This window comes from Sphaeramia orbicularis, chromosome 16 (genome assembly GCF_902148855.1).
Source record: "Sphaeramia orbicularis chromosome 16, fSphaOr1.1, whole genome shotgun sequence".
In the NCBI taxonomy this organism is placed as follows: Eukaryota; Metazoa; Chordata; class Actinopteri; order Kurtiformes; family Apogonidae; genus Sphaeramia; species Sphaeramia orbicularis.
The window spans coordinates 25,426,061-25,440,606 of NC_043972.1; the positions used below are offsets into that span (position 1 = coordinate 25,426,061).

Consider the following 14,546-nt stretch of genomic DNA (forward strand, 5'->3'; position numbering starts at 1 on the left):
GGCATGATTTTATGGAGTGCAAAAATTCCACTGAAGATATGAACAGTCAAAGGTGTTGAACTGGTTTTAGTCCAATGTGATCTAAAGTCAAATAATAGTCTAATAACCCTTACAATAAAACATGACCAACCTGAAAATTAAGTACAATTTGAACAATATTCTGTCTGTTACGAAATGTTTTGTGGATTTGTAGATTCGATTTGTAAGTTGACAGATAATATTGTAGACATTCTTATTTTAATTACACATTCCAAACGTCCAAATTTCAATTATATTACGTTTGTGTAACATTGTGTGTAATGCACATGTACAAGTGATAAGTTGAGGCATAATATTGTTAAAATTTAGCTTATTTTTCTTAAGAAATTACATTTTTTTCTGGTTATTCACATCTTTTTGGTGAAAAGTTAGTTTGCAAATGTAAATATTTTCATAATTTCATGTTTTTTATTGCACTAAAATGAAGAGAAAAACTGGGAGTTGTCCTTATTTATAGGTTTTTATGCTATTATTTTAATGGTTTGGTCCGCTGGAGATCGAATTGGGCTGAATGTGGCCCCTCAACTAAAATGAGTTTGACACACCTGGTTCAAAACACGACATATAAACAAAAACAAACAAAATACTAGAGTGTCCATATGAGGTGCCATCTTGAGTTAGAGACAAACTGACAGAGAAAAACCGAAGCCAAATTACTTGCATGTGTTCACATACTTGGCCAATAAAGCTGATTCAGACTCAAATGGCACATGTACAACCAGTAAAAACCACAGAAATCACCTAAACACCTACTAAAACACTGCCTTTCAGTCAACAGGAAAACAGTGAAGAAAGGGAATCCTTGATGCTATGCCTGTATAATAATTCAGTCAAATAATTTCTCACATTATATATATATATATATATATATATATATATATATATATATATATTTTTTTTTTTTTTTTTTTTTTTTTTTTTTTTTTTTTTTTTTTTTTTTTTAGAGTTAGTGGCTTTCAGCATCCATACACTGACTGGTGACTCATTCAAGCAAAACTGAATACAGCGTCACTCTGACAGACTTTAGTCATCTGACTGCCGAAGAAATCAAACATAACAAGAGATAGAGGATGTAGAATTAGTCACTTCTCTCACTGGTTTTTCTTTTGTATTCTTGGTTCAAACCTGTGACTAAAAATATTCCTCCTGGTTGTTAATACTGTATACCTTTCTCACAGGCTTCCACAGATTTACTTTCTTTCCTATGACCGGCAGTTTATACTTTAAAGCAGGTAAATATGCCAAGAAAAACAAATACACTTAATCTCCCAGTTAAAAAATTATTCGCTTTGCAACATCTAATACTGCAACCATAAATAAATGTGACTTTACATTCCTATGAGCTATAGTAATTGACTTTTTTTTTTTAGATTTTATGGGTTTACTGGGATTCAAGTGCCTCGTAGAAAATGTATACAATGCAGATTTTTAGAATCAGAATCAGGTTATTTGCCATTTGCAAAAAAACTGCACTGGAAAACGAGTTGCAAGAGCTCAGCCTAAAAATACATAAAAGACAGTAGAAGGTAAAAAAAAACAATGAAAAATTACATGAATAACTGTAATAAAAAGACAGGTGCCCCCGTGGATGAACCAACACTCACTTGGACAAAGTGCATGAATATAAATTGCATTATTTTGTCTAATTACACGTTTTTTGTTTTTTTGACCTGGATACAATTATTCTATTCTACTCTGTCATGATTTCACTTTTCCATAACACCATGAAACAATATTAGGTTAATCTGTATTTAAGTTTAGTCTAATGATTTGGAGGAGACAGCTGCAGAAAGAAGGCGTGTCATTTTTTTTTTCTCCTACAGCTTTAAGATATATTAGATTACTGTTATTACACTGATTATTATCCATGCATCCATTTTCTGAAGCACTTGTGAGGGTCGCAGGGGTGCCAGAGCCTATCCCAGCTACTGATTATTATATTATGGATAATAACAGTTATAAAAATAGTTGCAAATCCATCACAATAAAAATATTCACAGTTTCATGCATTCAATTTCCGTGATGCTTAATTGAAATATATGTATAGATGTTTTTCATTTTGAATTGGTATTGTTCACGTTTGTTTTTGCAAATCCTGAGAGGATAAATTGGGGAAAAAGATGCATTCATTGTCTCAACATTCAATATTTGCAACATACCCTTTGGTAGTGTGGTAAAGCCAGAGAGCTGAGGAGCTGAGCCACGGGATTAGAGCTCCTGTCCTCCAGCCTCTCCATTGTTCTCCACTCCCTCATTGCGCGGGAAAAGACCCAAGAAGCTATAGCAACTCTACAGCGGACGGAGCGCGATAACAATCCAACGCGGTGGTCTTAAATCGCAAAACGTGGATGCTTGCCGGATGACAATAAGTTCTCTGGAAAGTAGTTAAGTTTATATGGATGTTTTTGGAAATGAATTATGAAAAACAGTTCCAAGTGACTGAGATCCTGGTCCATTAGTGAAAAGTCACTGCTGTGTCTAACAGTCAACAACCTCCTTTGCAGGTGCTTAACAAAAATTGATTCCTTGTTGTGTGTCTCCTCTCAAAGCAGAGCAGTTAATCCATCCAAGTGCTTCCTTAACTAATCTCTTTAACAGCCACAACAACAAATAAACTAAAAAAAAATAAATAAATGAAAAAAAAAAACAACAAAAAAAACACACACTTTGACCGCCTGAATGTTTTAAGCAAAGTGTGAGATCGATAGCTGTGAGGAATTAAAACTGTGCGCTCCTGTCTGACATACAGGCGAGCATCCTCTGCGAAGTGAGTGTGGGAGGCTGAAGCTGCTGACACACAAGTCAGTCATTAAAAACAGACGCGCGCACGCACACACTCGCACACGTAACACACATAACACGCTAACAAATACGCCACTGTCACTGCCTCTTGAATGCGACTTCTCACAGAGACTCCTCACATGGACAGAGATAGAGGGATGCATTCAAGGAGTGAGAATCGCGCACACAATTTGGATTTGCACATGTTACTGTGTGTTTTAAATGTCCATGTCCTGAGGAAACAGGGGCTTAATTGATGCCCCCCCCTCGTGATAGTCCGGACAGGTGTTTTTGCACACACGCATCCACACATTTCTTATCCTTTTAATGTAGCGTCTTATATGGAACAGCAGCAGATCTAGTCGGATTATTCACAGAACAAATGTGAAAGGGGATAGGAAAAGAAGGTCTCGTTGCAATGCTAGATTTTATAATTAGAATGACATGTATGACTATAGAAATACCTCTTTGTGCATGTGCTGGTGTGTGTGTGCGTTAGCTTTACAGTTGCTCATGCTGAGCGTAGGAGGACAGGCCTTCTGTGGTGCTAATACCAGATATAACCGTAGCCGACTGTCCCTGTTTCCAATAAGCTGAGATTCGCTTTCTCTCTAGCATGCGCACACACACACACACTGCTTTGAAGCTCTGTCAGATGGTCGCTTCCTTTCCGACACAATCAAACACTTTCACAGGAAGTAACTCGCGGAGAGAGTACTTGCATCCACACAGTTTTGCAGCTTCGGACGATCATGTCAGTGTGTGACGGCATAATAAGATACGTTACTGACACATGACAGAATGGTTACGAAGCTGATGAAAGAAATATGTCTGTATGTAAAGAACGGAAATGGAAGCATAAAACAGTCCAATCCTGCTTAGTGCTTTTGAGGGCACAGAAATACAGTGGTGGGAAAAGTGTGTGTGGACACCAGATGCATTTGTGAAATATTACATCAAGAATCCATCTCAAGTCACTGAACTCTGCCCACTATTGTTCCATTCTCCAAACCTACATGCTCCCTTCTGCACGTGCATTGTTCTATCGAGGTCAAAACTGGATGTTTCGACAAGATGACGCCCCTTGAAACACATCCAAGGCATGACATGTTGAAACTGTCAGTAATTTCATTTCATAATTTTTTCTTGTTAACAATAAACACAAGTGAAAAAGTCAGCAGAGCTTACTAATACCCACAACACTTTGCCCGTTCTGCTCACTGATGCTAAACATGGAGAGTCAGCGTTCAGTTTCTATGCGCTGTATATCTGGAACAAACTACCAGAAAATATCAGGTCTGCTGAGAGTCTGAGTTCTTTTAAGTCAAGGTTAAAGACTCACCTGTTCACTGCTGCCTTTGACTAAAAGGCTTTTGACTTTTTAAATTTTATATTCTCTCTCGAAACTCTGCACTGCAACTCTTACTTTAATATGTGTATGGTTTTATATTTTTGGGTTTTACGTGTTGTTTTCTTACTTGCTGTTTTTAATCACCTTTTACATGTTTCTTTTATAACGTTTTAAATGTGTTTCTTTTTCCCTGTCGTTGTATTTTGATGTCCTGTGTGAAGCACCTTGAATTGCCTTGTTGCTGAAATGTGCTATATAAATAAACTTGCCTTGCCTTGATACTATGCCTACCCAGGGATTAATTTTGAGGCTTAACTTTGAATCTTTTCAAAAGCTTTTTAAAAAAAATGTGGGAAAAAAAAATGCAAAAATTGAGAGAAAGGCACATGCAAAGAACATGTGTGAAATTAGAAAAGAATTGGGTGAATAATGTCTGAGAAATCGGTTGGACAAATTGTCTGAGTTGAAATTTTGAAAAATGTATTTAAAACATGCCAAAATTGAAATTCAGCCATCAAACTGTGCACTGCACCTCTCCTAGTGGTAAAGAACAAGAGTCCAATTTGAAAAGAAACTGTTGAATACTGTGTGAGAAATGGGATGGACACATTTTTTAATTTGAAATTCTCATACATTTGTAAAAAAAAAAAGAAAAAAATTCAAAAATTGACAGTTAGCCATCAAACTCTCCTAGTGATAAAGAACATATATGGGAAATTTGAAATGAATCAGGTGAAGAGCGTCCGAAAAATGGGACAGACAAAAATCTTGGTCGGATGGAATTCGTGGTATGTCTAATTTACCCTCACCCTCGAGGGGTTGGGCGGGATAATAAAAAACTTGCATTTATTTGTGTCTGTCTGATGCATCCACAGCTTTTCAAACACATTCTTCTGCAAATATTTCACAACAACATTTGAAATTGTGCAATATTTTAAAGGTATCTAAAACCCCTTTTCCACTGCTGTATTAATATAATTGTGTGTCGGTGTGTGTTGTGTGTATTCCTACCTTATCACTGTCCAGTGTGTTCTGGGAGGTACGAGATGCGATGGAGATGGTATCAGGTTGGCTGCTGGCATCTCCCTGACTGTCCAGCTCCTCTCCATCCCTGCATATGGACATAATGACGTCTTATTACTGCACAGTATATTCTGCATTTTGCTCTATTTTGGACAATAATGTGCATTGAACTGCTATAATTTAACAGCCTAAACACTGCAAATTGAACTGAATAAACATTTAATCATACATATATTCTTAAATACATCAGGGTTATGTGTTTAAACTTAGTTCCATACTGAAAAATATTACAACAGCAGCACAATGTGTTATACATTATACATCTATCATCATTAATACAGTGCTGTGGGACTACTTTCTCATGTGTCTATTTCCACAGAACCAATCCATGCCCTTGTTTTATCATGTGTAAACTGGTAACCTGTCACCCTGGGTTAGGGTTAGCTGGTTTGTGCACCTATTCACACTTTCAGTTTAAGCATGCAAGCAAACGACATACAGTGGTGTGCAAAAATATTAAAACACTCGTCAAATCTTAAGAAACTGGTGGTTTATTTGTTCCTAGAGCCTGAATTTCACTTTTTTGCCATCGCAAAAGGTAGAGGCAAAGGTACTGAGTAGGGCTGTAAGAAAATATCGGTTCTGCAATATATCGCAATGTTTCATTTCACAATACTGTATCGATATTAAAAAGTACTGTATCAATATTTTAGGTGTTAATTCAAATGCAGACATTGAGGAGGTTCATTTGTGGGTTTTTTTTTTTTTTTTTTCATATTTTATTTATTATTATTTAACACTCTTTCATTAAATAATGTTCGTTCCTTTGTTGGGATTGAAATAAAATAGTCTTCTGATGTTAATTCTGAACGAATAGAATATGAACTTTTGAACAGGATCTTAAACTGTAATGTCTATAAAACAGAATTTCAGTTTGAACACAGGAATATTTTGTGATAAAGCATTAGATCCTGTTGGGATCAAATAAAAATGTGTTTAGTATTTGTGCAGATTTCTGGTGTAATTCAATTCTTCAAGGAAATAGCAATTTAAAAAAAAGAAACAAACAAAAAATTGCCTTTTTAACAGTATCATGATATATCGTGATATATCGTATCGTGATCTTAGTATTGTGATTTGTATCGTATCGTCAGATTCTTGCCAATACACAGTCCAAGTACAGAGAATATTTCACCTAGAAATTTATCAGTCCAGTCCAGTCCTTTATTTATTAATTTTTTTACATTTTACTCTAATATTTAGTATGGCCCCCCTTGGCAACAATCGCAGCAGCGCATCTTTCTGGCATTGTATCCATGTATTTTCTGAGAGTTTCAACACCGATGTCATTCCACGCTCTCAGAAGCTCATTCTAGAGTTTCCTTAGGGTTTCCTTAGATTGTTGCCGAGGGGGGCCGCACTAAATATTAGAGTAAAATGTAAAAAAAAAAAAAAGGACTGGATTGATAAATTTGTCGGTGAAATATTCTCAGTACCTTTGCCTTTACCTTTTGCAATGGCAAAAAAGTGAAATTCAGGCTCTAGGAACAAATAAACCACCAGATTCTTAAGATTTGACAAGTGTTCTAATATTTTTGCACACCACTGTAAAACGTGACAACTGTTTGGCCTCATATGAGGACTTTGATGAATATAAATCAGCCACTGAGACAACGTTCAGAGTGCAGAATTCAGATCATTTGAGTGGCTCTGCGGCAAAAGACAAACCACCATTGCCTTATCATTTACATATGCATGCAGTTGACGGAGTGAGTTTAATTCTGCATACAAATGTATTTTTATAAGCTGCTAAACAAATCAAAACAATGTACTTCTTTAATCTCACTCTTAGAAATTAAAACTGCACAGAAAGAAATAAAAAGGGAGAAAATCTCTCTTTTTAAAAGGCTGTAAGTGTTGGGAGCGTTGGCCTACCGTCTGCCTTTATGCTTGGTTGTGGTGGCCTTCGGGATGTGAATGGGCTCCTTCAGAGCTCCTCGCAGGTGGACCGTTCGCTCTTGGATGACCTCCCGGATGTGTTTGATCCAGTCCTGTTTATTCTCAATACTCGAAGCCTGAGACACAGCAAATCATTCTGTAATTTTAGCCTTTTAGCCTGAGGTCTTTTTTTTTTTTTTTTCCCACACAGAGAATAATTAAAACAACCAGAGATCTTAACAGAAGGTGACAAAAAAAAGCAGCTGCTAAATTTACTTGAGCCTGAATGAATGAATTGTTGACTCATAGTAAAGTATCAGGGCTAATTTAGCAGTCCTAGTTACATCTGATCCCACATGAGTGCACCGATCACTTATTTAAACACTCGAGATTTATGTCTATACTTAGAGAATGACGGAACCGGTTCCACTTAAGGTTCTGCAGACACTATGGTCGATTATTAGAAGCCTCGTCTTTATTTACGTCACTCGCTTTCAGCATATGACAGCTCTCATCCTTGCTTTCTCATCTTCCTTCACTTAGCAACCGATAGTGCCAGGGCTGCCATGGCACCGCGTTACATAAGACACAGATCGAAACGGTCATCAGAAGTTACGTAATAAGACAGACAGCTGTTCGGAACACGTTCATCACTCGTGGTTTTTGTCTTTCTCTCTCTCTCTTTCACTGCATATAATATGGGTTCTGACTCACTGCCTATGAACTGAGTTATTTGTAAGTTTGGATTATGACCCATCAACTGCTATGCTAATGTTTCTGCAAGATGAGTAAATAAGTAGCACAATGTAACACTCCACCCCCTACAAGGAGTGAACTTTCTTGGCTGAAAACAGGGAACCATGTAGGATTTAGTGGGGGTGGACTACATGTAGTGACTTTATGTGCAAACAACTTGACTGTAGCAACAGAGGGAGAATTATATACATTTAGTGTAATACTAAGAAAAACAATCAGGTTCTCTAACATTTGAAAGAAGGAATAAACTCTTAAGTCAACACTAGTACACTATTAACCCTTAAAGACCTAAAGTTATTTTGTGGCAACCTCCAAATTAATTTTTCCTCAACACTGACCCTTTCTTAAATGATTTATCACAATTTATTATTATATTATCCTCTACATTTTGCTTTTTCATTAAAAACAGGGTTCATACACATTTTTCAAAGTCAAACTAAAGTACTTTTCAACCACTTTTAAGGGTCATTTGCAATTTTTTCCAGCACAGCACCGTATCGCTGCTGTAAAATACTTTATCACCATTTATTATATTATCTTTTACATTTTGCATTTTCAGTAAAAACAGGGTTTGTACACATTTTTCCAAGTCAAATTTAAGTACTTTTCAATCACTTTTAAAGGTAATTTTCACATTTTTCCAGCACAGCATCGTATTGCTGCTGTAAAATACATGTCTATAGGAAAACACATACTCAATATTTTTTTTTTTTCACTTTTAATCACTATGATGTACATTGTATTATGCTATAAACATCTAAAAGTATGTTTCATAATAGTAAAAAGTATAGAAATTAAAGGAGAACACAAAGTTTTATCTAAATAAAGGGAAGCCACTTGGTGTTCTTCAGGTACACTCATACCGAGACAAAGATTAAGATAAAAATGTACCTGGAGTCGACCTGAGAGCACCTGGTAATTTTGTTTTTTGACATAAAGTTTTATTTTTCAAACTGTATAATCTCTCTGTAAGTATCTTTGGCTTGACATCTAACCTGGCGGAGTTAATATTAAAAACAAATAAATAAATCACATCACAGAGTTAGAATTGGAAGCACTTTTCAGCACTTAAACTAAAATGTAAGCACTTTCAGACCTTGAAAACACAACACTGAAACCCAAGTATTTTTAAGGATTTCAAGCACCCGTATGAACCCTGTGGAAAGCAGGTGTTTTCCTGTATTTCTTTTCCTAACCATGTAGATCAGGGGTATCAAACATATGGCCTGTGGACCAAAACTGACCCACCAAAGGGTACAATCTGGCCTGTGGGATAAATTTATGAAGTGCAAAAATTATATATTAAAATGTTTTCTTGATTAGATATGTTTATGTATGTAAAATGCCTTGTATAGTTGTACAAGCGAAACTGAATAAAAATTAAACTTAAAAAAATATGTTTTCCAGTTCCAGACGTCTGTTACTAAATGTTTTGTGCATTTGTAGATCCACTGTGATGCGTAAGTTATAATGTACATGTGTACATGATAAGCTGAGGCATAACATAGTTAAAACTCATGTATTTTTCATAACAAATTTCAGCTTGTTCATGGTTGTTTATGTTATTCACATTTTGTATGAAAGGACAATTTTTAAGTGTAAACGTTTATATTTATGTATAATGTAATTTTACTTTTTTTCACTAAAACAAGAGTTCTTATTAATTCTAGGCTCTTATTTTACTGGGACTTGAGATCAAATCAGGCTGTATGAGGCTGCTGAACTAAAATGAGCTTGACAACCCATGATGTAGATGTTCATAAAATTTAAAAGACGTGACCTTTTCATCAAAATATATCATTAACTGAACATAAAAAAGTGGCTACAACCATTGTCATTTGCCAAACTATATGGGCGTTAGTACTGAATGACTGTTGCTGAAAATCAGTGTTTTTGTGTTATTATGGAGCATCTAAATGTCCAAATAAGACGTAACTGATGCCGATGAAAAGCTGAGAAACTGCATTTTACCTGAATTATTTCAATACACTGGTAGAATTAGTGCTTAAACATATTAGATCAGTAGATGCTTTTGGTCATCGGTAGTTGTTTAGGTCTTTGAGGGTTAATGTGTTAATGTATATGAACCAAATATCGTCGCCTTCTGTTCACCATCAACATGAGGGTCTTGATACCTTGAGAACGATCTTGTTGTCCGACGTTGGAGTCCTGCCGATCCACAAGGCAAACTTACAAGGGTCTCCTTCCACGTGCTCTGTCACCCCGAGCTCTGACGTCTGAGAAAATGGAAAACAAAGACGACACATGAACAGTAATACCATCATTTACTGCCCGAACAAAAACAAACTGAAACCTACAAAACAACAACACAATCTCAACCAAATAAATATAATGTGAACTAGTTCTTTCAATATGTTGATTTTACACAAAAGAATCTCCAAATTAAAGCATGAGGATATGATCAAAAAGCAGAAAAGAATCACAATGGAGCAAATTACACATTAATTTGCGCTGCCATTAAAAATCAGCAGGAGATGTTTGTATTTTTCCCCCATCATTTACACCGTAACAGCGACAAAATCATCTACTCTGCTAAATCTGCAGTTAACACACTGGAAAGTATACACAGTATAAAACACCACATTACTTTTTTGATACTGCCCTGTCTGTGCTTATTGACGTCTCTTGTTTCGTATGTCTTTACTTTTTTGTTTTACTGTCTGTTTGTTAAAAAATGTAAAATCTGTTCAAAATAAACTATAAAAAAAACCCCACCATATTACTGGCTGACTACGTCATGTCTCTACCTAAACACTAAAAAGACAGTGTGCATGGCGTGCACTAAACAAAGTAAGAAGATGTTACATTCTAATGTGTTTCTTAGATGACAGGAGCTTGATATTGTTAATGAATTTAAGTATTTAGGAGTGATTTATGATTCAACCCTAGCATTCAAAAGTCATGTAAAAAAGGTAGCAAACAGAGTTCAATTCAGTTTGCAAAATTTTAAACAAGTTAGACCATTTCTTGACACCAAAGCTGCTAAGCTGTTCTTATACACTATGATCTTGACCAGGAGAGTTACCACTTTGAGCTGGAAGAGCATGGAAGCTCCTTCAATGAAGCAATGGATAAAAGAACTATCAGAGTGCATTGGACTGGAAAGACTGACTTACTTTACCAAAGGAAAACTGGACAATTATGGGAACCTTATATGTACATAATGGTATCTGGAAAATAGGGACATGTCATACAAATTATCGTTGTTTAATTTTGTTTAAATTTTTTATTATCATGACTGCTGTATTTTAATATTATTATTATTATTATTATTATTATTATTATTATTATTATTATTATTACTATTATTTATTTTTTTTCTACATATATGTACACAGTTTCATAAGAATATATCTATATATCTATATCTATATCTATCTATCTATCTATCTATCTATCTATCTATCTATCTATCTATCTTATTTAAATAAATAAATAAATTATATATATATATATATATATATATATATATATATATATATATATATATATATAATTTATTTATTTATTTATGTATGTATGTATGTATGTATTTATTTATATAGCATTTGGTGCAGGTCTACGGGGTGTGAATGGATGTGTGTATGAGTGTTTATGTTGTTTTGATTCATGTTTGTTATGTAAAACTTAAAATACCAATAAAAATATTGTGAAAAAAAAAAAAAAAGCTAAAAAAAACTTTTGAGAAAAAGGCTTTCTCATTTCATCACTGTCATATACTTGAGAAACATAAACTTCTAAGTTTTGAGAATTTAAAACATTTGAAGTATGCTTGCTTTTTATATAACGTGCTATATAACCTTGCCCCTCCCCCGCTGCATGTCTTCTTCCAAAGACTTGAAAGCAGAGGTAGTACACACGCCTCTGTAAATGGGAATTGTGTGATACCATTCAAAGGCACCACTTTTGGACAAAACATACTGTCAGTAGTTGGGGGTAAACTTTGGAATAACCTGCCCCTCCCTATAAGAGAGTGTCCAACATACACCACTTTTAAAATTCACCTAAAACAGTGGCTCCTAGAAAACCACAGATGGACTCATTTTTAATTGACATACATTTCATCACCCATACACTGTTTCTGTTCAGTTGTATGCAAGTATAAAAGTGAAATGTATAGGCTCATGCCCCTGTGATCATACTATGTCTACTTGTTTTTTGTTTATTTGTTTTGATGATGCCTATGTCATCATTATTTGTATTTTAATTTTTTTAATTTATAGTGAACGAGTGATGTATTAATGTTGGCTGTTTTATGTCTTGTTTCTGTCACCTGCCTTGGGACTGCAGATGAAAAGTTGTTATTTTTTATAACTTTTTTTATTAACCTTTACTGAAGCGACACCAAGTGACAAAGATATTTATGTACAGTATTATACAATATTTACATTACATCATCATAATGTGTGTGTGTGGGGTTAAGATATATGGCATGTAATATACAAAAGACACACACGTCAGTCAGTAATAAAAATCAGTGTCCTCTCCTGGTTGTGTAAATGTTCTGTGTGTGGTGGAGTGTGTAAGATGTGTATGTGGTGTGACTGTTGTGATGTGGACTCCTCAAGAAAAAAAAAAAAAAAAAATTAAAAATAAAAATAAAAATCAGGGATATGACCAAAGACAATCATTAGGTAACTGAAAGTAAGTGAGATGAAGAGAAAGGAAAAGGAGAGAGAGAGAGAAAAAGAGGAAAATGGGGGGTTAATGAAACTAAATAAGTAAATAAATGAAAATAACCAAATGAGATTCAAAGTACAATTTACCTACATTTAATGCCATTGCCCCCGCTGCCTCACCTCACCATCACAGCACTGCTGCAACTTTATTTATTAACTTTATTTTTACTAATTCAGACATATTTACATAGGTGTATTTTTTTAAACAGTAATGTTCATAAATGTACGTGGTCCCTATTAAATAAACCAATAAAACAAAATAAATAAATAAAATTACTTACAAAAAGCTTGCTCTTGTAGAGGTACTTGCTGCGCCCGTTGGAGTCTTTGACTTCTTTGCTGAAGACCAACGACATCTCAAAAAGGAAGAGGTGTCGGTCGCGACCCTTTCGAATCAGAGTCTTGGGATCCCACACTTGGAAGGACTCCTGGAGAATCAGCTCACCCTGGGAATCGATATTCCCATCAAACCCTGCGGTAGTTAAGAGAGAGCAACAACAGAGACATTTAGAAGAGTTTGAATTCCTGCCAAAATATATACATGCTAATGTGTTTTTGTGGGTGTGAAACACTGAGCAAAGTTATTGCTGACTCACAACTGGGTATTTTTTGGTAAACAACTTATAAGGAGGAGTGATGTGACTTGAATATTAATTAAAACCGGCATTAGACTTGAACACGCTGTGAGGAATACACTTAAAAAAACATGAGGTTCACTAATAGAGGATATGTTTTTAATCTGAAATGAGAGAGCATGTTTTAGTATTTGTCGATATTCGTGAGAACATTTTGCTGTTTTGAGGAACATTTGATCCAGTTTCATCACTTTGAGGGTTAAGATGGAGTTTTACATTTGAGGGTGTGTGTGTGTGTGTTTATGTGTGTGTGTGTGCGAGCTTACCTTCCAGCATGGAGAGGTGCATGGCGTCGTTGGCTTTCTTAGGAACACTGAGCATTACTTCAAGACCATCCTTGATCTCACCTTTACCCTCCTCACAGCAGGTCAACAACTCCTACAGCACACACAAAAAAACAAATACATGTAGTGACATTTACATAAATAGTGAAGGTGCAGCTATTTTTGACACAAATAGATGTCTGTTCTGTTCTTGTTTCGCTAAACTCAATTATACCAGGTGATAATGCTTGCCTTTCCCATTTACAATATCGCGCAAAAGTCTTAGGCCACCTTTAGTTTTCAGTGTTTTTTGTTTTTTTTTGTAATTATCTTTTTTTTACAGACAGCATTATCTTATCAATTATTTACATCATGTATTTACCTTCTATATATGTAAAGAAAAACAAACAAAAAAAAAACAAAAACATACTCATACATACTTATATTCTTTTATTTAGGTTTCATCTATTCTTCTGAAAATTTTTTTCTCTTTTTTTTTGTTTTACAGTGGTTCTATGTCTCTTAATCTATTTTTGTCTATTCTTGTATTTTACTCTGTTATTTTGGTTTTTATTTATTTTTCTGTTACAGCACTTTGGTCCACTGTGGTTGTTTTAAAGGGCTTTATAAATAAAGTTGGATTGGATTGGATACAGAACAGCAATGACAGAAATAGTAAAAATATACACAGTAACCTAAAATAGAGTTAAATGGAAATAACAAGTGTTTTTCCTGTTCCATTCTTTCCTTCCAGAAACCCTTTTCTCCTGAATAAGATCAATACCGAACATTTAAAGTGTGCAGCATGAACCAAGGGTTTACATGGGTCTGTATGCACGTTACTCTTATTATTAAGTCAAATCAGCTCTTAATGGTGTAACAAAATCAACCCAGTTTTTCCAATAACTGGTGAATTTGTCTAAATCAAGTCTGACAGAAAAAGTCAACCTCTCCATCCTATACAGGGTGGGGAAGCAAAATTTACAATGAACAGTTAGTTGTTTTTTCTCAGCAGGCACTACGTCAATTGTTTTGAAACCAAACATACATTGATGTCATA

The 14,546-nt window shown here is 35.0% G+C and overlaps 1 protein-coding gene across 1 annotated transcript in view; it reads right to left on the minus strand.

The window, feature by feature from the left end:
* The window catches only part of LOC115436406 (triple functional domain protein), a 219,124-nt gene that overhangs the window by 42,644 nt on the left and 161,934 nt on the right, over nt 1–14,546 (minus strand). The window contains 5 exon segments of the mRNA XM_075353522.1: nt 5,183–5,282; nt 7,130–7,269; nt 10,024–10,125; nt 12,870–13,060; nt 13,490–13,601. Coding sequence (XP_075209637.1) covers nt 5,183–5,282; nt 7,130–7,269; nt 10,024–10,125; nt 12,870–13,060; nt 13,490–13,601 — 645 coding nt within the window.